The following is a 23,406-nucleotide window of genomic DNA, read 5'->3' as shown; positions in this document are numbered from 1 at the left end:
AATGTATGCAATTGTGAAACCATAATTACACATCAATGCACAGGAGTGGGGTTCAAGGTACTTTAGGACATGGCTATATTAACTGTGTCAAGTTGGTTTGACATAGAATAGAAACAACATACAGTATATTTACAGAGGGAAAATTCAGTGATAATTCTGTGCAAGTTTAAAGTCTTGTACTGAGTTTTTATTTCACTCATAGAATGTCTGAAAATGCTGAAAATGTACATGGTGAAATCTGTACTGTAATGGCAGATTACAGATTGATCACTGAAGATTTGTCTTAATGTAAATTTGATCAGGGATTTGAAAATATAAACAATAATATGGTCCCGTTATTGTTTGCGTTATGCAGGTTTTTGATTCATTATAATGTACTGTATGTAAACAATCAAGATGCCATGACATAAGTTATCTACTGTCAACTTTCCCTTTTAAAAACTTCTTGTCCAGAACAGATGAAAGGAGTTTAAATAGATTTGTAGTACATTTTTTTTGTATCCCTTTGCCTAGGGGATTTAATGCTGGAGCAAAGGGGAAGTGGGGATAAACTTTTGTAAATTACTTTTTAAGTAAAATTGAAATTATTTGAACTTTAAAGTATAAAATCAAGAAATTTCAACTTATTTAAAAGAATATGAAAAGTATACATCTTCATGCATTCCCAGGGTATAGTATTTATAATACTAGTGAAGAGTGGATGGGTGGAGTCCAATATTGGTGATCTTGATATTACTCTTTGGCAGCTTTAAAAAATGGTATTTTTTAGCACAGGTCTATGGGCTTATTGGATTCCCTTAAATATATATTATATGCATAAATGGAATGTCGATTTATTTTTGTAAACGTTTCTGCGAGACAATACACCCACATATTTCTGTGTTGATGTCTGGACTATCACCAGAAAAGCAAAGTACAAAGCCCAAGTCATGTGTTATCTACTGTTGCTGTAGCTGCTGATGCCCTTTGTGTTTTAAGTGGCTATTCTAGGCAGATGGGTAGACATTTCTTGACCTGTGTAGATAGTCATAAATTACTGGACGAAAGAGTTGTCTGAAACTAAGCGCTAAGAGAGGGAGGAAATCACCAATTTCTCATAACCTCTGATGTCAGAGAATGTCATCACTATCTAGGTATACCCATTTATAAATCACTCTGCAACTGTAGTCTTCTCAGAAAAGATGTTTGGCATTATTTGGAGTTTTACTCTTTTTATAATCGATATGTCAGGATTTCTGGTTTCATAATGGTATAGATTTTACATTTAAGATATTCATGGAAAATACATATGACCCAATCTACTCATTATTTTGTTCACTAAGTATTCATATTATAAGTTGTGTATAAAAATGTTTGTAAGAGGAATATCATGAAACTAAAAAAAACTAAAACAATACTTAAAGCTATCACTACTGAATAAGAACAAAAACAGTTAAAAGAAAAGTAATAATAGACACATGTTAGCTTTGCTTTTTGTTGTGAATATTAGTATTGAGGTGTCTATTTACACTTCAAATTCAAACACCATCTATTAAAGATGTTAAATCTTCATTTGCATTGTAAACATTATATTTAATTAGAGCAAGAATTAACACAACTGTTTGTGTGGCATAAATTATCAAACAATATACAAATGAACATGACTGAAATGCAAACAACTATAAATGTATATGTTTCATTAAAAGCCCTTAATGCGTTATATGGAGTGATGTATAACGTTTATAAATGGCATGTGAAAGTTATCTCTAGACATCTTTGGTTCATTAGAAATCTGCTGTACGGATCAAAAGAAATTAAATGCAGACATGTTTTTTCACCAAAAATATGGTTTAGGGAAAATGTAATTCTCCTGTGGAAATTATAGGTCATGATAAGGGGCGAAGGGTATAGCTCCAGCTTACTCTTCTCATTTATTCCTATAAATACATATAGTGAGTTAGTGACACACAGGATGAGGGGAGTTGGCCAGAGTTTTAGTCAGATGATGTTGTTTTGATATTCTAAGCATGCTGTGTTATGAAAATATGCCTGTGTATGTATATATATAGTATAAAGCCACATGGGTCTGTAATTTAGTGTGCTTGGTACACTGGTGATTCATCAAGGTTGGATTTATTTAGGGCCTATACTGCATATCATAACACACAGCTAGCAGCTTCAAACGATTTCTTTAATGTAATTACAAGTTAATAATCCAGACTAGGAGATTCTGACTGGGGTGGTTTGACTGGTGTCTGTGATCACTTTAAGTCCCTTCCTTTTTCCTCATCACATTTTCATCTAACGTTGTGTTAATGTTGTTAATTAATGTGGTTTTGGTCCGTAAAGAATGAAGCCTCTTTTCAAGTTGTACACTATTTATATTTCTTAATGATTTGCATTTAATCACAGGTGCAGCTGGTTTTGAATGAAGATTGTTTCTTAATTGGATTTTGCAAAAAAGTACAAACATTGTAAATAAAGTAAACTGTTCTGACTGGCTAGATATTTAAGATTCCATTCATATTTGATAATATTGTACACACTGACACCTATATATATGTTTTGTGTCATTTTGCAATTGTCCAAATGACAATTGTATGTTTTTTGTTTTGAATGCCTCCTGAACATGTGTATCTGACCCGTTAAGTTTATTCTATTTACAGTCCTAACCCATTGTTTTTCTGTACATTTCAGGTGGCCATCAAGATCATTGACAAGACACAGTTAAATCCATCAAGTCTACAAAAGGTATGTAAATTAATTAAAGGGGCTGGTCGGGGGAAAAAAAATCATATTGGCTAAAATGGCATACACATGTTTAAATACCTTCTTATGAAATATACCGATACAAATTTGGCTGAAATTCACTCCCTAAAAGTAAAAATTATAATTATATTAAAGAAATCATAAATCGTCACCTGACAGTCTAAAACTCTCAATTGACCCAGATCAGTGATGTAATTTTACCGCACGCGCGTCATCAACAAGGCCAAATGTAAACATCGCGGCGAAAGAAAAAGATGCATGCAAAAGACATGACAGGCACGAGGTATCAATACCGTTACAAATAACAACAACATATAGGTAGGAATACTACACTTGAATCATACATGACCGGTGAAAACAATTATTTACGTATAGTATTGCTGTCTTGTCTGCTAGTTGAGTCCGACATGGCACATGACGGCATGCTATTGTTGTTATCTTCACTGCCTCACTTTCGAAACAACCATGTGACATATATAAATAGATCTGCGCTAAATTTACGCGGGGCTTCCCCGAGATTTCAGTGGTCAAAACTGGACATTGCAAGCAGAACTCGGCCATCATAATGCCGTGGTATAACTTTTGGAAGGCCAGAGAACGCATTTAGACCCATTTATTTTGTATTTTTTTCCGCCGACCAGCCCCTTTAAACACTACAATATATTATTATATTATTCATCCTGTAATCTATAAACCTTTAGATACTTTTTGATGCAAGATGTAAATATATTGTAGATAACAAAAAGCTAATGATGATCATGATAATGGAAACGTAAGTTAACAGTGGAATTCACTTGTTGCCAGGCTAGGGGAGAGGGGACAGGTTATCACTGGTGCCCCAGCTGTACCAGCTCAGCGTTTATTATCTGTTAGATAGTACATAGAAGTACTGTGGCCTAACAGAGACACACCTTGTTGTCAATGTTTTAAAGTGCATGGATGTTGTCACTGCAGTCCCATCAAGCCCCAGATTAATGCAGCTCATTAACCAGGTTTTCTGTGTTCAATTCGATCAGTTGTGCCCCATCAAGTCCCAGCTGTACACCGCTGAATACCAGGTGGTCTGTGGTAGATAGTACATGGGTACATTAATATTATCAGTGGCTCCAGTACATGGTTGTCATCTGTGTCTCCATCAAGTCCAGCTATACACTGCGAAACTGCTCAATACCAGGTTGTCTGTGTTAGGGAGTACATGGGTACATTAATATTATAAATGGCTCCAGTACATGGTTGTCACCAGTGGGTCCATCCATGGCCAGTCTAGCTGTACAATGCTAAACTGCTCAATCATGTTTTCTTTGTTTGGTAGTACATCGGTTGTCTGTGTTAGGTAGTACATGGCTACACCTTTACATTAACATTATCAGTGGCTCCAGTACATGGTGGTCATCCGTGTCTCCATCAAGTCCAGCTGTAGACTGCTAAACTGCTCTATACCAGGTCGTCTGTGTTAGGAAGTAAATGGGTACATTAATATTATCAATGGCTCCAATACATGGTTGTCATCAGTGGGTCCCGCTGAATACCAGGTGGTCTGTGGTAGATAGTACATGGGTACATTAATATTATAAATGGCTCCAGTACATGGTTGTCACCAGTGGGTCCATCCATGGCCAGTCTAGCTGCACACTGCTAAACTGCTCAATAATGTTTTCTTTGTTTGGTAGTACATCATCACTGAGGGTACATTAATATTATAAATGGCTCCAGTACATGGTTGTCACCAGTGGGTCCATCCATGGCCAGTCTAGCTGTACACTGCTAAACTGCTCAATAATGTTTTCTTTGTTTGGTAGTACATCATCACTGAGGTTTCAAGCCCTAATTATAACTGTACAGGAAAATATGCCAAGTTGTTCCTGTTCGATTTATACTACATTTGTACAAGGATATTGTCAATAGCCCCAATAATTCCCAGTTGTACACTGCTCAATGCCAGGTTGTCAGTGGTAGTTTATGGATGTTGTGGAAGGCCCAATCAAATCCAAGCTGTGCACAACTTGATGCCAGCTTGTCTACTTTCAGGAGTAGGTGTAGCATACAATTTGGTGTTGACATTGGGTGAGTCATTTATACACTCTGCTTTTGTCATCGATGTCTTGTGGTCTGTTCTGCTGAATTTGTCTTTTAGTGGCTGCACATTTTACAGGCTAATGATAATCTGGGTTCCCTATTCAGCAACTGCAGACCTGTGATATTTTTTGATAATGAATTATTGGGGTCCATGGCTATTGATTTTATGTTGAAAAGTTGATGAATACAGTGCAGTTTTCTTGAAAATGTTTTACATTTCCTTTAAAATTACATGTCTATTCCTACAATTATCTAGTTGTATAATCTATATTATATATGCTATAGTAGATCACACCATATTTGAGAGAAAACATTCTGAAATGGGTGGCATGGATCACTGAATTTTGGAGAGGGTGGGTGTATATTTTGTTCAAACTGGTTGAATTAGAGATAATTTAAGTTATTGTTCCCAAATCACGGCATGAAATAATTTCCTCAAAAAAATAGGGAGCTGGCTTAAAAGTGTCCTGAATGCATATCATCATAACCGATGTTTGGATTTATAAGTTGAATTTATTTCAACTAATGACAAATAGTCAGATGTGTACATTTTCAGGTTGGAGTAAATTTGTATACAAGACAGGGCTCACCCTGGACCTAAAAAATCAGTAGCCAAAAGAGTAGCCATGTTGGAATTTCAGTAGCCAATTTTTTTTTGAACAGTGGCCATACTTTCTCGGCCCCCAACTGTTAAAATCATTAAATATTTAATATTTTTTGAAGTGCAATAATATTCAACATGATGTTAAATTAAGGAGTACTCGGTTAAAATTAAAAAAAAGCATACATCATGTTCATAATTCAATCCATAATGTGATATGTTTTAATACATTCAGATTACATGGCTGTAATTTTAAGAAAATATGACTTAAAAAAATATCTCATTTTCTTGACATAGGAAATGTAAAAAAAAATCTAGGTTGAAAAGTTTAAATTTTAAGATATTATTCGCCTTTAATTCCATGCCTTCAATAAAAAAAAACTAATAAAATCCAAATCAAAAGTAGCCTCAGTGATGCAATATTGATAATTATTTTTCCTGTGTTTACATTCACCGTAATTCATGTTTTATGTGTATGTTTTTTTATATATTTAAAAAGACAACACATTTCAAATGTATATGACAGTAGAACACATTTGAAAGGAAAAGGACAAATATATAACGGTATTGACCAACCCTTCGATATAAATCGGAAGCACATCACATTGCGCAACTTAGTCATTCCCGTGCACGTGTTGTCGATTGGCACCTAATTTAAGTGACCGTCGAAGTCATTCTGAACAGTTTGCTGTTCTTAAAACTGCATAACTGACTGCGATGCTAAATAACTTTCCTCAATCACTTGTAATTTTAAAACGTCTTACCACGAAAGTACACAGGTATACGATATTGGCCTATCGTTTGAAGTGATCTGAAAGGCCGAAAATTGGCACTTTGACATGGCCATACTTACACTTTCTAATCAAGCATATTAGCCGTATTTATGCTTGCTACTGTACTGGAAAAGGTAAATGAATACCATGTTCACTAATTTAAATATACTGAACACATAAATTTGTTTGATACAGTGTTTGAACGAGTTTATCAGATCGGTTTAACGGCGCCGCCAAATGTACGTGTGCGAAATCACCTATGCGTGACTCGCTTATATTATCAGACTGTTTTCTCAACGTCAATGGGTCATCCAATTAACTTGACCCCACTGTCCATTATTTTAAAGAATTATAACACCTTTTGCCAGCTGAAGCTTGATAATTGACATTACAACTTAGACAAAAGCATTAAACTGTTAATTAACTTGCAGTCATACAGCGCGTGTGCTGATCTGTGATGGCCCTGATTATGTTTACACAATCAGTGTCAGCCACAATACACACGTGAGCTCGAGTAGACAGATATCGTTTTCTGGGACAAAGATACAGAGTTTCACCATTTAAAAAAACTAAGTAGCCACATCGCGAGCCCTGCAAGATGGTTTTAATATATGAATGTGTTCGGGCATGCTATGTCAATCACTGACTATCAACAGCATTTATAGAAAATTATCATCAACCTAAACAAATGCTGGTAATTAGGAAATTTCCTAAAATATGTTTTTGTAGAAATTATTTAATTGTTGTAAACAATGAGTGTTTCTTTTCTTTTTCAGCTGTTCCGAGAAGTGAGAATCATGAAGTTACTTGATCACCCCAATATAGGTAAAATTAATTTTCTGGGATAGAAACATTTTATTGGTGTGTTAAAACAATTACTGAATTATTAGAAATCTGCAGGGGGTTACCAATAGAACATCTAACATTTGTGTTCAAACCAGAAACTTACCATTTTTTCTAAAGAGAGTAACTAATTCAAATCTGTAAGGTATTATGTAATAAAGAAGTAGATGATATTGTAGTTGGGGCCCTGTTTTGAAACCACCTGTAAAGCAAATTAGATTCTAATGGAAAACCTGTCTGCTCATTGTTCCAAGTTGTATCCATGTAGACAGCCAGATCTACCAAACATTCAGCCACCTCTATAATTCAAACCTGGAGTTTTGCCTGTGAGCTTGTTTAGTAAGGAAACTGATACAATGCCATCTGTTTTCCAAATCCCTCTATTTTTACCGGCAATTTACCAACAGAAAATCTTGGTCCACCATTGAACCACCAGAGAAAGGGCCTAGTGTTAAACAGCTTGCAGCAAGTGGGATGATGCTATTCAGTATTACAGGAAATAAATCTCGGTCCTAGAAGAGTACATCTAGGGGTTAAGTAAACAATTGAGATAGAAAATTAGCAGAGAAGCTCATCTCATTCACATACAATGTAGACCATGCCACATGTACAGTTCACTAAAACGCTGAACGATTTTAAGTATTGGCAATGATTAAACACTTCTAGACAAAACTAATTATGCAAATGACTTACTATGAAATTGAACAATTTTCTTGTGATGAATGCTATACAATAAAAAATCATTAAATTGACAACCATATGACAACTCATCATCATTGATATGTATACATGTACCAGTAATAACATTTTAGTATATTATGTAATTACAGTATTTGGATGGAAGTATGTATGGAAAAGTTGAACTCTTAATATCTAGACTAATCGATAAAAGCTTTATGATTAAGTAATAATCAAAAGCTTTATGATTAAGTAATAACCAGAAACAATTTTATCCTTCATTAAAATTTAAATCCTTTGTTTTACAGTCAAATTGTTTGAGGTGATAGAGACAGAAAAGACGCTGTATTTAGTGATGGAATATGCCAGTGGAGGTAAGCCAGTATAATCCTAGAGATGCAACTATCGTAATATTATCATTTCATCAGTGTTAAACATAGGGCAGATTTCCTAGTGTAAGCACAGCAGGTTAGATAAGTAGAATGTGTTGAGATATTGGAAGATTGTTGGCACGGTCACACACAAATTGGTAAAGGTGTAGAGCCAGTAGGTTTCCATTAGTATTGCTAGCTGGTGTTGTGTATTATTGAATTGTGCGTGATGAGTTTTTTGCGTTGCTATAGAGCTCTAAAGAAAGGTCAGAGTACCTTCCATGCTGCCAGCTAGCCTGTTCAGACTTAAGTGATTTCTATCATCTTCTTAGCACTACATGTTGACACGATTATTTATGGGGTTACCCTGAAAACACTTGTGTTTTCTACATTTCAGGTGAGGTGTTCGACTATCTTGTTGCACATGGTAGAATGAAAGAAAAGGAAGCTCGAGCCAAGTTTAGACAGGTGAGTTGTTTTTTTCTTGCACCATTACCTGAAATAGTTTAGACAGTTTCTGAGCAGGCTTGTACTTATATTCGTCTGTGGTTTGTGTAGAACTCTAGCTTGATGAGCATTTTCAGTTGATTGCATTTCTACCCTTTTTTTCCTGTGCATTGTCTGACAGAGCCTGTATTCATCATACATAATGGAATACAATAATGTATACAATGCTGTCAAACTGAAAGCATAGTTGACATTAAGAGAGTTTTATCCTGTTTGATAACACAAATTAACATTCACCAAGTATTGCGTTGCCTAATGGCCCAATGTTTAATTCAAATCGTGTAGAATGTTGAAGTGGATTAATTATAGGCCAATTTTGTTTATTTTGTAAGTAAACTTTGAAACCTTCCAACATAACAAAAGCTGACAATGGTTCCATTTCAACGACATGCTTGTTACAACCATGGCAGCATGTCCTGATGCAGTGATGGTCTTCACAATAAAGTGTGTTTTAGGTTTTCAGTTATAAAAATGATCAGCTATAAGATTAAACAAATTAGTTGTACAGCCTCAAAGTCCAACTTTACATTGAAGTGACACGAAACATTAAGTATTGGATGAATTGCATATCAATAAGTGTATGTGTTGGTGGTGTTATGGTATCACTAGTGCAGGTGAACCAGCTGTTGTTGTGAGTCGACAGGAGGTGTTGGGGTACACGTAAGTGTAGTCCTTCAATTTGTATAAGTGGTTGTGATGATTCAGGTGGGATAAATAAGATTTATGAATCTCTTGTATTTGGTAACATTTTTTCAATTTTCAGAAAAACAATACCCTAGCAGTTTTATGTATTTATTAGCTAGTGGTAAAGAAGAATCCTGTTAATCACGTAGCACATTTCAGAAAAGATCTGCTTTACAGTACTGGAATATTGGATTAGGCCATACATATACATTTAGAGACAGAATAGACAAAAATGGAGAATGTGTTCTTATGATATATTTAGAACATGACCAATTTGGAAAAAAACATGTTTGTCGCAATCTCTTAATGCCAAAAAACGAACTATGAGTATGATTTGGAACCTTTTCAATACTGTCAATAAATTGCTTCTGAAAAGAAATCTGCACACTACAGAACTTTTTAATGGAAACAAAAGATAAAGATATACTGATAAAAAAATCAACAACAGTGCTCTGTGAGTAAAAAATATAGAACAACAGTGTGCTCACACCCTGGACTTACAATATGGTCATCCACACAAACTGAGGCTTCTGATCAGCAATAGTTCCCTAACCTTGCATGTCTAAAACAAGTTTGGAATTTGGAAATTTAAATACACTAAAAGTGGAATTCTATAGTGTTCTGTCTGCTGTGGGACGAATCCATAAGGAGATTGTCGTACATGTAACACAAGTTTACCAGGTGCCTCTGCTTGTAGTTGTACACTGCAGTACAGATTACAAGTCCAGTGAGTTGGAGCCATGTCAGTAAAAATGACTTGGTAGTTGTGTTTACATTCAAAGCAATAAGGGGAAAAGGAAAATAGTGTAACAACCACACAGTTAGGTTTTAGTGTGAAGGTTAGATTACTGGATGATTGATCATATACCACCCGTCCTAGCCTTGGAGAAACACAACAAATCAGCCTTGTTCACCTGATCATCTAGGTCCACTGTCAGACTGCTATATATATACTGTCGCCACACTATTACAGCACATGTGTACAGGAGCTCGAGTAGAATCAGTGGAGCAGAAACTGCTCGGTCATGTGTGACTAATCAGTATGCTTGCTTTCATATCATATATATACAATGTATTACATGCTGTCATATGTTACCTCTGGAAATTAAACCTATTTATACGTATATATATATCCTGACAGTTTAATACAGGCAAACGTATTTTAAATGCTGTCAATCCATAGGGACAGTAAAATGTACCTGGTTCATTCCTTCATTGCCATATGGTTAGCTAGTTCAACAGGAAATTAAAAGGCATTGAAAAGTTCAAGGTTGATAAAGAAATAGGAAAAACATCATAGAAGGTATAACTCTTTGCAGAAGTTGACTAGAAGCTGTGCTTGTAATGTTTGGAACAGAATTAAGTGTTGGCAGGTTAAGAATTGTATTTAACAGTCTGTATTAGTTATATCTGTACCCTACATTAACCATTGTACAGCCGATATACATTATAAGGTTGTTAGAAGTATGCTATAGAAATAATTAAGAAAAAGTGTGAACAATGCTCTTTTGATATGGAATAAAGAGATGTATAGCAATGGGTTGGTTGACACATATGTTTCAAGTTTGATGTATAAATCAACTTGAAACCTTCTGCAAACAAAAAAGTTTTCCTGTTCCACTTACCGTTAGAATAACTGAACCGCGAGTGAGTCAGAGGTGATATAATGTTCTACTACAGGAGATTAATTTATTTCTAATATATCCAGTGTTCAACTTTTACCTGTGGTGTATATAGTTACCTGTATCTATAAAGTTTCATTGTTACTACCTAGTTTGAATTCATAGCTTTGTGTATCGACCATTAACAGTAAAGATACTTAAGGTGAATAAATACCATGTTTGTTTCTACATGTAAAGCTTGCTGAATGTAGGGCTAACTATTGGATAATATATAGTTAAGATTTGCTAGCTCTGTATGGTATGTATGGGAGACCGTAGCCTCCAAATATATATGTACATATTCATAACAAATAAGTATACTGTACATGTATATAGCACAGTTGTTAGTTTTGATCTCCCTGGTATATACCACTGCCTGGTATCTGTTACTTTAGCAACACAAGTATAGATATAGTACAGGTGGGAGTTAATAGCGGACCTAAAACCTTCAAAATCAAAATCATTTGGGACAATAAAAGAAAGTTTTGAACTCTGTTGAATAATGGCCTGCTTTGTATCTGTTACTTTAGCGAAACTCTACAAGTATATAATACAGTTGTGGGTTTGGAAACTAATAGAACCTGCCTTGTATGCTTCATGTTACTTTATATACACAGAACAAGTTTATGTGGTACAGCTGTGAGTTTGGATACTAATAATAACCTTTGAGCTGCTTGGTATTAATTCCTGCCTCATATGTCTGTTACTTTAGCAACACAGTACAAGTATAGTACAACTTGGTGTGGTCTGTTGTTTATAACAAAGACAGCCTGACAGCTACATTATCTGACAAGAGTGGAGAGAACTGGTTCTGTCTAGGTGACGAGGCCTAGTAGCTGTCATGGCTGAGTGATATAACCTTTTACACCTGACTGCACCTATGTATTGATAATAATGGAATGCTTAATCTGGTGACTGGAGTGGTGATTGTACAGGGTTATTACAGCGAGATGGTGGCTGGAGTAGTGATTGTACAGGGTTACTACAGCGAGATGGCGGTGTATCAACTACTACACTCCTAGGGTCAGATATCCAACACTGCCCTTACTCCTCCGCTTCTTACACAGCACTACACTCCCAGTCTCGCTCCCAGCATGTTATCTTCACTATAAAGCTTTATCTCGGGACATAGGAAGTTGGTTAGATAGAAACCATATCATCATATTAGGGTCATGTTTCATCCTCATTTTAGGAAGAGTCAGATCTAATTAGAAAGTCAAGGTTCATGTAAATTGTAATTACTAATAGTACTGACATTGGTTCACCTCTGTCGACACTATAATGTCAAGGTCACACAAACATAAATATACTTTAATAGGACACTAATCCTACATACCAAACCTGTATGGGAGGGGGAGGATTGATCAGATTGACATGTTTGTATTAACATATGTTTTTGTGGAGTGATACTCTTTCTGTTTCAAATTTGCCAACATTGAATTTGTAGACATGGTGGTGACAGACACATTTTTCATTGTAAAATCACTTAATGTATACTGTGGTAGATTTACACCATTTTACACCTTTGATTGGATAATGGTTATCAGTTTATCAGAATGCACATTACCCATAACACAGCTGTAAAATTAAGCCCAAAGAAAGTTTCAGATATCACAAGGTGTGAATCGAACCTTGAGTGCTAAACCAGGGTTAATCAATATTCTGGTTAACTATGACAACCCAAAGTGGGGAGCAGGTTTGATACTTTCATGTTCTGGACGCTCAGCAATACACCTTATACCTCAAACAGAAAGATTGACTCCGGGCTATAACATACACCACAGAGAGGCACATACCCACGGATGATAGGGATTATAAATCAATGACCCCTCCCTAGACTTGTACTCTCAGGATACTTTGTTGACTGGATCATTTAGAGGGGATAATCTGAGTGATGTAGTCTTTGACTGGGGACAGGCAGCCTTAATGTGTTCTATAGGCATCACATCAGTTAGTTACCACTAGAGGTGTTCAGCTTTACACCCTTGTTAGCCAGAGTGATGGTCCACTGATGTTACTGATCAGATAGTACCGCACACAACTATATATTCAGAGATTCTTATGACCCTTTATGACTGTATAAACCTGCATGCTGTAGTGATGATATGCCATATAAAGTACATTAGCTGAATATTGAAAGTCTAAATCTTTGTAATGGAAAACAATGATGAAGACCTGTGCCATACAAGCATAGACAGAATGTCATGTGAGCTTTCTGTAGATAACATGTATATATAGGACAGCTTTATGTTATCGGCTGAGTCATCAGTTTCAAATAAGCCAGATCAGTGATGCAGTGTGTGACTGTGTTTGTCCCTTAATTGTGAAAATGTTGATGTCTGTGGGTAATATGTTATTGACTAGCATTTAGGGGGATCCATTTAGGAATACTGTTACCATGGTTACCAGCGTATTACCACTAATAAATTGATGACATGTTGGCCGCATGGATTTGTTTGGACATACCTCTGTATTGATGGCTTATAAGTGGCAAACTGGTCTAGTACAGGAAGAACTCCGCAGAACTGGATGATATCATTAGGAACAGCTAGAGCTGGAATTGACTTCTTTGGGGGAATAATGACAAGTCGCTCCACACTACCACTGTAACATGGCTTAATTATATTCATTTCTTATGCAGTCAGTGTTTTTGTTACCTGAATTTTACAACAGCCTGTTTTTTTATGAATTGGGAAAATAAAGCATTATTTGTATTGAAAATGGGAATATATTACTCAGTTTTTGGTCATTTTGGGAAAATAAGGCACTTTTTAGCTAGGGGAAACAGCCTGTATTTGGCAGTAAAACTGAGCATAAAAGCCACTGGCAGTGGTTTGTCAACCTTTTCGTACAATGTTTCGGTCAAACTTCGTAAGAAGTTGAAATTGAAAGTGATTTAGAGTATCAGACAGGATAAAATATCTGGCTCAGACAGGTTTTGATGGTATAGAAGGGCAAAATCATATAGGTAATACATCGGATTGATATTATGGTCACTTAGTGGTAAACCATTCAACTGTTAGTGGTAGAGATAGGGACCAAATCTAAACCCATGACTCTAATTGATTCAGAGGGACCATCTATACCCTCAATCAGTATAGATGCCCTCTTTTTCCTGGTCCTTATATTATAATACAGGGACCAGTTTACTGTTTTATTGAACCCTCAGATTTTCAGTGGTAAAGAATGGCCACTTGTTAGTTTATTTTCCCCCTCAGACGTTTAGTGGCATAGGACCAGTTATTGGTTTATTGGCCCATCAGACCAACAGTGGTATATATATATATATATATAGCTATAGACACTAGTCAGACCTTGGATGGCATGGTTCTACTTACCAGGAAATCAATTAGTCATGTTGACCACCTGTTTGTTTTGGAACATCATAAATTTTCTCTCTCACTGATCATGAGAAGTGCATAAAATATAAAAAAAAATCAAGCCTGTTCTAAACAATTACTTGATGTGTCTATACATATGATAGTGTCTGCATTTTCAGTTTATGTGTATAGGTGTGGTAATGTAGCTGTGTGGTAATTTCACAGCTGAATGGCTACGATATATCATGTAGAGATAGACTCTGTCCTATATTGTTTCCTTGGCTGTGTACTGGCTGCACTTGTGTTTTGTATATTTGACAGGTTAGTCTATTGTGCTGTTAAAATATGTTAAAAAGGCCCTGAGGCAGTCTTTATTGTATACACTTAAAATGAAAGGACATTTTACAATATTATCAAATACAAGTGACTGAATCCAGTGTAGAAGTCTTTAAAATGTTTTAAGTAACAACAAAATTTGAAGCACCTGGTTTCTTTCTCAGCCTTTTAACATAATTACTGACCGTGGCAAGAATTTTGTCATTGATGTTATGAACTTTCTTCAACATAACAAGTTTGCTTTGTGAATGAAGAAAATGGGCGGGAAGTTTCTCTGCAACCTGTACACTAATTCTGTCTATGACAGCAAGATATAATTCCCCAGCAATAAAATTCATGACAGCTTTTGCTTCAGAATAAGTTTCTGCTTGATTTAGTTTGACATGTATACTAGCAGGGTTGACATAGTCTAAGGTATGGTAGCAGACCCAAATATTGTGTCAACTTTCAATGACCAGGTAACGTTGATCATGCTTTGCCATATTAGTTTATCGGTAGCCATCATGTAACTAATGTTTGGGCCCTTGGGCAAATTTTCCGATCTCATAGGCTGAAAATAATTTGATGTCAGATGAGTGTGTAATATAAGGTCAAGGGGTATTTCATGAACTGTAAAAACTTGATGACCTCCAGTGAAAATTAGCAGAGTTGCTATAATGATGGATACCACACACACATCCATCTTTCTATGTTGTGAATTTTTTTTATCACACACATTTCTTCAAGGTTTACATATGATTCTCCTTGGATATTTGGTTTAGAAATGTGTCCCGTTGTAGGTGAGAAAATGATTTTGAGCATTATTTCCCTGTGTACAATGCAGACAGTTTGCTATCTGTGTCAGAATCTGAGTTTGGGACGGCCATTGTGATGTTCCACACACTACTTCAGTGACGCTTACATTAGGATATCATGTTATAACCCAGCAATGCTACCGTTGAAATATCATGTAAACCCAAGTTCTGTATAAAGTGTGTAACTTGTACTACATGTGATTGCTTGTTTCTAGACCTGGGGTTTGATTGAATGTTTTGTTTTGTTTACAGATTGTGTCCGCTGTACAGTACTGCCATCAGAAACACATTGTACACAGAGATTTAAAGGTATCTTCTTCTTTTTTTATGCCAGCTTCGAAATAAACTTAAATTTGCCTTGTCCCATTGTAAACTGTTATGTTTCTGCCCTGTCACATTTGGTGTTTGTAACAAATTCACCATGTGTTACATTTGTCTTCCCTTGGCTTTAAAATTATAAAACTTCATTGGTAATATGATCACCTCGTGTTGTAGTGACAAACTTGTTCAAAGATGAAATGAGCATATAAGTAATACAGGAATAATCAAATATTGTACAGTAAACCAACAAATATTCAGTATTAGAAAACTGATGGTATATATATCTAGTCTGTTATGTTAAATCTAACAGGATCAAATGAAAGGCCAAGTTTTATCGATTAGGGCTATACACAGTATAATGATCATGAAGATTACATGTGTATCACAAGATACACAACTGCAGTGATATGTGGAGATATCAACTGTCCTTTACTATACTCTGCTTTGTACAGCTTTGTTGCAGATGTAAATGCAATGCAGAAAGTCGTCTGTATATATATATATATATAAATGTGTATGGGTATGGATATTGTTTTTACATGTAGCACTGACGTCGGTAACCGTTCAACAAGCATGTTTGTTTGAGGCATGCTTATTTAGGACTGAAAAGCTCCAGGAGAATTTTGATTGCTATACATAATAAATCAATGAGAGAAAGGATACAAACTTTTTTTACTTGCTATGCAAGAAATTGAAAGAAGTGCAAATTCAGAGATATTTCATAGCTCACTAGATTGAAAAGGGAATTAACCTAATTCAGTGTAGGCAATTATTACCAAGTCATTTGGTCAGTGATCACTTAGGCCAAAAAATAATAATAGTCTGTTAAGGGTTGCATGGGCAAAAAAACAAGGGTAGGTAGGTCGTTTTTCGAATATCTGCGTTTTTTTTCATCAAAAAGTTTTGGGTCGGGGGTTAAAAGCTAGGGTCGGTCGGGAACTTTAAACAGACATCTTTCTTTTTTTGCCTTATTCAGTAAGCCAAGTGATGTCCGTGACATTTATCTAGTCACTGATCAACTTCTCTTCATGTTTTACAAATAATGTGACAATTAGTACTGCTAGTATATAGCCGCTCAATGTATAGTTTGTTGTTTATACCTGGCTAATATGACACTGGTAATGTGACAAGTAATATTCCAGAATATTATTACTTAGTAATTAATACAGCACTGGTGAAAATAATCATTATTAAAAGTCTGTCCCATTCTAGTTACTTGTTCAGAAGTGTTTCTCTGGGTTTGTTAATGTGTGCTGGTAGTGTTATAAAGGTAGAATTAAAGATTGAGGTGAATGGAGAAAACACTGGTACGATGGTGTTCACCTAACTGGTAAACATAATTTTAATCAATATAGCTGTTTTACAGCTATTCAAGGCAATCCTTTCAGGATGTTCTGGTGTAGATATAACCAATTTGTTAACAACATCTAATAAATACCTGGGGTACATGTTTGTTTGGATAATATTGTAGGCTTGCACAATCTATATTGTTTTACTGTTTCTGTTCTTCAGGCGGAAAATCTGCTTTTAGATGGAGACATGAACATCAAAATAGCAGATTTTGGTTTCAGCAACGAGTTTGTACCTGGTAACAAATTGGATACGTTTTGTGGAAGTCCGCCATATGCAGCCCCTGAACTTTTTCAAGGCAAGTATATATTACTTATCGATCAAGGTTATTCAAAATCCTCTGAAATTGTTCAGTAGTCAAGAACTTCTCTTTTTAATTAATGTCTGTAGGGAAAGAATGTTTACCTGAATAAAAAAATGGTTGTTTGGACTAACTTTTGTACATACATGTCACTCTGTCACTTTAGTGACCTCTTTTTTGGGCTTACCTATTAAAAATAAATTGGGCCTTGTTTTGTTCCACAGTAATGTAAAAGACAAACTCCAGTAATCAATATAAACCCATTTTTAGCTGAAAGGCTTCTTCAGAAAAAGTCATTAAGAATTCATGGAGTAAACAAATTAATGAAGAGACTGAAGTATTTGCTTGCGTGAGCTGGATTGCGGTTGTAGTGATAGGGATAGGGGTTTGAAGTGCAAACATTCATTACTCTTCACTGAAATGGCAGATGTAATAGGTTTCATACATGATAGTTACATTCTTAACCAGTATTCTGAAATTTACTCTTACTAGAAAAATACGGGCTATGTATTTGTTTAAATATCTATAATTGTTAGAGATTTTCTTTCTGGTATGCTCAATTATTGTATGCATTTACAAATATGAGATCTTTTAGACAATATTGTGTAGGTGTTTTAACCAAATTTGGGATTGGATTTGGAATTCAGCCTTATACCTTAGGAAATAAATAAGATACAGTTTCCTGAGTTTGTTCCAAAAATTCCCAAATTCATAAATAAAGACAAAAATGTTTTATGAAGCTTGCTGAAATAAAGCTTTGATAAACAAAATATTTCTAATCTAAGTCTTCCTTGTGGCTGAGAGGAAGGACCTTATAAGGTAAAATTTCAAGACTACTCCTGAAGTATAGTCAAAGGGAATTTTATGATTACCTGCCGTGTTGTTTGACATGTAGCATCCCTGGGCCAAGGGAATCATATCTTGTAAGACGGTATTTGAAGGTTTGGGAAAAATAGGATAAATCTTTCAAAACAACTTAGGTGAATGAATTTGAATATTATTTGGATAGATATTCTGGGGATTGATGGGATCCAATGTACCAGGGTGTGGATCTCCTTGGGGTCCGAGGAAAAGGGCCAAATAGGGGATAAATAGGGCGACTGTTAAACCAAAACTGATCCAAATGAATATCTTATGTTTATATGTTCATGACCAGTTTATGTTTTTCTAACTTAATTGCAGTGTTAGAATTGGGTGAAATATTTTCAACTTCACCAGGCCAATGGCAACCAAACTTGATAATTTAAGTTCTCAAGGTCTGAACAGGTGCTGTTATTTTTCAGGTTGATTGAAATTCAAAATCTGAAATAGCCACACTGTCCCCTTAATTTCACCAGATCTATTACCAAATGTTAATGTCATTCCCCTTACCAGTTGTTCTTACAGTTGTATTAAACTTGATAATTAAAGTTCTCAAGGTCTGAACAGTTGCTGTTATTTTTCAGGTTGATTGAAATTCAAAATCTGAAATAGCCACACTGTCCCCTTAATTTCACCAGATCTATTACCAAATGTTAATGTCATTCCCCTTACCAGTTGTTCTTACTTGAATTCTTTAGATCAATAAGAAGTCTGAGGTTGCCTCTACGTTTCAAGTTTGTGAAATCATTTAACTTTGTGTCTGCTCAAATTAAAAAAAAGAAACAGGTGATAACCCCATAGGCCTCATTGTTTTCAAATAGAATCACCAGGGTTTTTAGTTACTTTTATACATGCCTTGATTAACATACTTTATTTCCATGATTGACTTCTGTGTTGATTGACAATGAACTTCAGTGCTCTGCAGATTAATTTCTGATCCTTAATGTTGAAATGTTTTAATTCAATTTTCAGGAAAAAAGTATGATGGTCCGGAGGTGGATGTGTGGAGTTTAGGAGTAATTTTATACACACTAGTCAGTGGTTCCTTACCATTTGATGGTCAAAATTTAAAGGTAAATTAACCATTTACATAATTGAATCTGCAGCTGCTTCCTGCAATTTATAACTTAAAAGAGGCATCACATCTCAGGATCGTCTCATATTCCCCTTTTTTTTTATGAAGAGCAGATATTGATTAATAATATTGGCTTTGATTTTCAAGTGTCATGCATCATAGTATACATGTAGCTTTACAGCTTTGTATTTAAAATGGCAGAATACAGCAATATTATATCATTGATGAGTTTTATTGAGGGCTTTTTAGTTTATGTAGCATTTTAAAATACAATTACTGCAAACATACTTTTATAGTTAAACAATAATAGACTTTGTAATGGCCCTTGCCGTAAAATCTGTGGATACCCGTCCTCATATAAACTTGACTGATGTGAGGACAACAGATGTTTAACAAACAAAGTGATATAGAGGTATAAAAACACCAAGTCCTCATTTCTTATGTCTTGTTTTTGGTTTCAGGAACTGCGAGAAAGAGTGTTACGGGGAAAATACCGTATACCCTTTTATATGTCCACAGACTGTGAAAATTTGTTGAAAAAGTTTTTAGTTTTAAATCCAACCAAAAGAGCTAGTTTAGAGGTATGTATAAATTATATCATGTACTGTTTTAGTTATTTCATAAAGTTACTTCAACCCATAATTATGATTGATAAACTGACAATTTTTTCTGTTGTAGATTTAAAAGTAATGTTGGATGAAAAGTAAAAATCAATTTGTTGAAATATTACAGATTATGATGTGTTTTTGACATTTAACGTAAAGTAATATGATAAATTTGAATAACTACTGATTTGTTTCCTGTAGCAAAAATTATGACTTGAGTTTGAAATTGTTTCAATATCCTATTACTGTTAATTGACCTATTTATGAATGTTGAATATTAATATTTATAACCCTGCTGTTATTACTAGTGTATACATTTGTAATGTCCCCCTAACCAGAAAAACCTTACCAAAGATAAACAAAGCTGAAATAAGAGGCAATTTGAAGGCTTGCTCAACTCTGGTTGTACTAAATTCTTTTATGGGAAGGGGTTCTTTGCCTTCTATAGGAGTGAATTCAATTAATATTGTGTCCTTTGGAAGTGAAGACATTGAAGTCTGTCAAGTGTGTATGATGGTAAGACATGAAATTGTCTTGTACGTTTGGTGTGAATACATTTATGGTCATGTACTGTTGGAATGAATACACTAGTGGTCTTGTCCCTAGGGTATGAATATATTTAAATCTTCTCTTCTTGGTGTGAATACATCTAATATTCTTGTCTGTGAGGTTTGAATACATGTTGTAGTCTGGCCCTCAGGGTGTGAATACATTCAGTTGTCTTGTCCTTAGAGTCTACATATGTTTTAGTCTTGTCTTTATGGTATAAATACTTTAAGCGGTCTTGTCTTCAGTGAATGAACACATTTAAAAGTATCAATTGCACAATCTTTGATTTCTTCTGTGTTAGTAAAATCATCTTTAAAATGTCCATATATACATTTCACCGAAGAATTTCAAGTGTCATATATGAAATACCAAAGGTCAGTTATCATGTGGGAGGGAAAAGGTCAGATGTCATGGTTGTATGTATTCCATTTTCAACTTACGAAATAAATTATGTATTTTCAAGGTTTGTCAGTAGAAGCCAGCACTTTTCTTATATGTCAAAGTTGATTGATAAAGGAAGATCTTCATTTAGATAATTTCTTTGCTAGCTATTCAATTTGTATTTGTGAAACCCTGGGCTGTATATTAGCACCACTTATAGGTGAATCGGGTGTTGACTGATTTAACATGCTCAGCGCGAGTTTTCACTTGTGTGCCCTAATACCTGTAAGTTCACGTGCTCCTCACAACAAAGTGTGGTAGTGTTGTGGTGTGTTATTAACATACTGTCCTCTTTTTGCCTCCTTTGTCTCTGCCTTCCATCACAGAATATAATGAGGGACAAGTGGATGAATATAGGTTATGAAGATGATGATCTAAAACCCTTTAAAGAGCCTCCAGCAGATGTGCTCGACCCAATCCGGATAGGTAATGATCAGTTAGCCATGGGCCGCGCCCTGGCTCATAACTATGACACGTCTATATACGCAGATATCCTCACAAAGCCTTGTGTCTGTGTCCCTGTACTGCTGTGTGTTAAGGCTACTAAGGAGGAACACTGCTCCTTGATTGTATTATGCATCATTTGTTTTCTGGAAGGGAACACATTTATTTCTTATTTTAGATAATTTTTGGAAATATTATATTTAAAAAAAAAAAACAAAACATTTTCCAAAAGATAATACTGAAAGTAATGGCAAAGTGTTTCCCTATCCAGAAATATTTCAATGCATGAAACAAAAGCCTGCTTTTGAGTGTTGTCCATTGTACTTTTTTTGGTCTGTATAAATCCAGCATCTCCTGATTTGAAAATACCAAACTTACATTTGTGATTTACAGCGTAAATAACGACATTCGGAGAAAAGGAATTGATACAGACAAAAAAGGAATGGGCATCACTCTAAATTGATATTGTTTTGGATCATATCAAAATTGAATTGGTATCATTTATTTTGTATTGATCAGAATATTATGAAAGACCGCTGGATCAATATGGGGTATGAAGATAGAGAGTTAAAGCCCTACAGAGAGCCGCCAAAGGATCTTGTAGATCCAAAGCGGATAGGTAAATGTAACACCACCGCCCTGAATGATGATCAGCTACTAATCTCTACTCTCATCATAAGTTTGGCACTCATTGTAGATGTTTTATGTCAAAGAGCAGATTTCATCACTTCATTTAGAAAACATAGATGTGACATGTACATCTAGATGTCTTCTTACTTTCGCTGTGAAAAAAAAAAAAAGATGAAAAAAAATGTACAGCAAAAGTCGATGAAATTTTGTTTTGTTAATTCTGAGAATGCAGATATTTACTTTTAACTTGATTATTTGTTTGAATGAAATATATATATAAAAAAAAATTAAAGTAAGTTTGCATTCTCAAAATTTGTCCTGCTTATCTTCATTGTGTGTGTCCTGCGTGTACCGCTGGCATTTGATTTCAGATGGGGTAGGGCCAAGAAAAATGGTTGGCTCTGGGCAGTGTTGTTTTGCTGTGAATCTGTTTTATTACATCTTATAAAGCCTTGTTATATTATAATTAGCCACTGTTTCATGTATAGGTACACGATTATTGTCCAAAACATGTTTTATACTTAAGTACTTAACAGAAATGATTTGAAAATTTGATTGTAAATAAGATCAAGGACAAATTTAAAAAATGTTTACATAAAAAAAGTCATAATTTATGAAAATGTTCAAAAGAGGGGTAGTGAAGAAGTTGTTGATTTATATTAACTACATGAAACTGTGGCTTTTAGCGTCACAATTGACAATCTCTCATCAAGTTCACTCTATAATTTTGATAACAAACAAGTACTCTATAACAAAGATTGCTTCCTGTATTTGATGGTGTGATAACAGAACGCCTCAGATATTCAGGACATGCTTATAGAAAGATTGTAGTCAAAGGAGGAAACTGGGGATATGTCATGTCACAAAGTGCTTGTCTTGGGATGTTTCCTAACACTTGTCTGGGGTGTTTAATAATTACAGAATACTTGTCCAGGGGTGTTTTAGTAATCACAGAGTCCAGGGGTGTTTTAGTAATCACAGAGTACTTGTCCGTTTTTTTTAGTAATAACCGAATGCTTGTCTGGGGGGGTTAGTAATTACAGAATGCTTGTCGGGGTGTTTAGTAATTACAGAAAACTTGTCTGGGGGGTTTAGAAATTACAGAATACTTGTCTGTGGATTTCTTATATTAATGTTAGTAATTCTAGAATACTTCTCTGGCAATGTAGGTAATTAACTAGAGCAACTCCTGTCAGGGGATGTCTAGCAATGACTAGTACTTGTCTGGAGGGGGACTAGTTATCACAGAGTACTTGTTTGTTGATTTTGTTGCCAGATTTGGCTTTTTTAATCATTATCATACAAGTAACCTATTGACAATGTTGGATTTAGGTGGCTTAGGAATGAAAACAAATATTGGTGAGAAATTCATTTGTGTTTCTTTGGAAACTTTTGATTTTTTTTTTATATCTTCAGTATTTTCACATACCAGTACTG

The 23,406-nt window shown here is 35.1% G+C and overlaps 1 protein-coding gene across 8 annotated transcripts in view; it reads left to right on the top strand.

Moving 5' to 3' along the window:
• Positions 1-23,406, top strand: part of LOC110454943 (MAP/microtubule affinity-regulating kinase 3-like) — a 48,702-nt gene that overhangs the window by 3,090 nt on the left and 22,206 nt on the right. For 6 of the 8 annotated variants that reach the window (XM_021504766.1, XM_021504768.1, XM_021504770.1 and 3 more), the window contains exons 3-11: positions 2,677-2,730; positions 6,975-7,023; positions 8,028-8,093; positions 8,488-8,558; positions 15,645-15,701; positions 17,226-17,361; positions 19,198-19,298; positions 19,762-19,881; positions 21,222-21,321. In XM_021504766.1, the coding sequence (XP_021360441.1) occupies positions 2,677-2,730; positions 6,975-7,023; positions 8,028-8,093; positions 8,488-8,558; positions 15,645-15,701; positions 17,226-17,361; positions 19,198-19,298; positions 19,762-19,881; positions 21,222-21,321 (754 nt within the window). Of the gene's footprint in view, positions 1-2,676; positions 2,731-6,974; positions 7,024-8,027; positions 8,094-8,487; positions 8,559-15,644; positions 15,702-17,225; positions 17,362-19,197; positions 19,299-19,761; positions 19,882-21,221; positions 21,322-21,858; positions 21,959-23,406 lie in introns of all 8 variants that reach the window. The other 2 variants (XM_021504767.1, XM_021504765.1) reach the window with 1 other exon arrangement.

The sequence above is a fragment of the Mizuhopecten yessoensis genome, unplaced genomic scaffold (assembly GCF_002113885.1).
Source record: "Mizuhopecten yessoensis strain PY_sf001 unplaced genomic scaffold, ASM211388v2 scaffold8111, whole genome shotgun sequence".
NCBI classification, from domain to species: Eukaryota; Metazoa; Mollusca; class Bivalvia; order Pectinida; family Pectinidae; genus Mizuhopecten; species Mizuhopecten yessoensis.
This window is presented reverse-complemented; position numbering and strand designations above follow the sequence as displayed.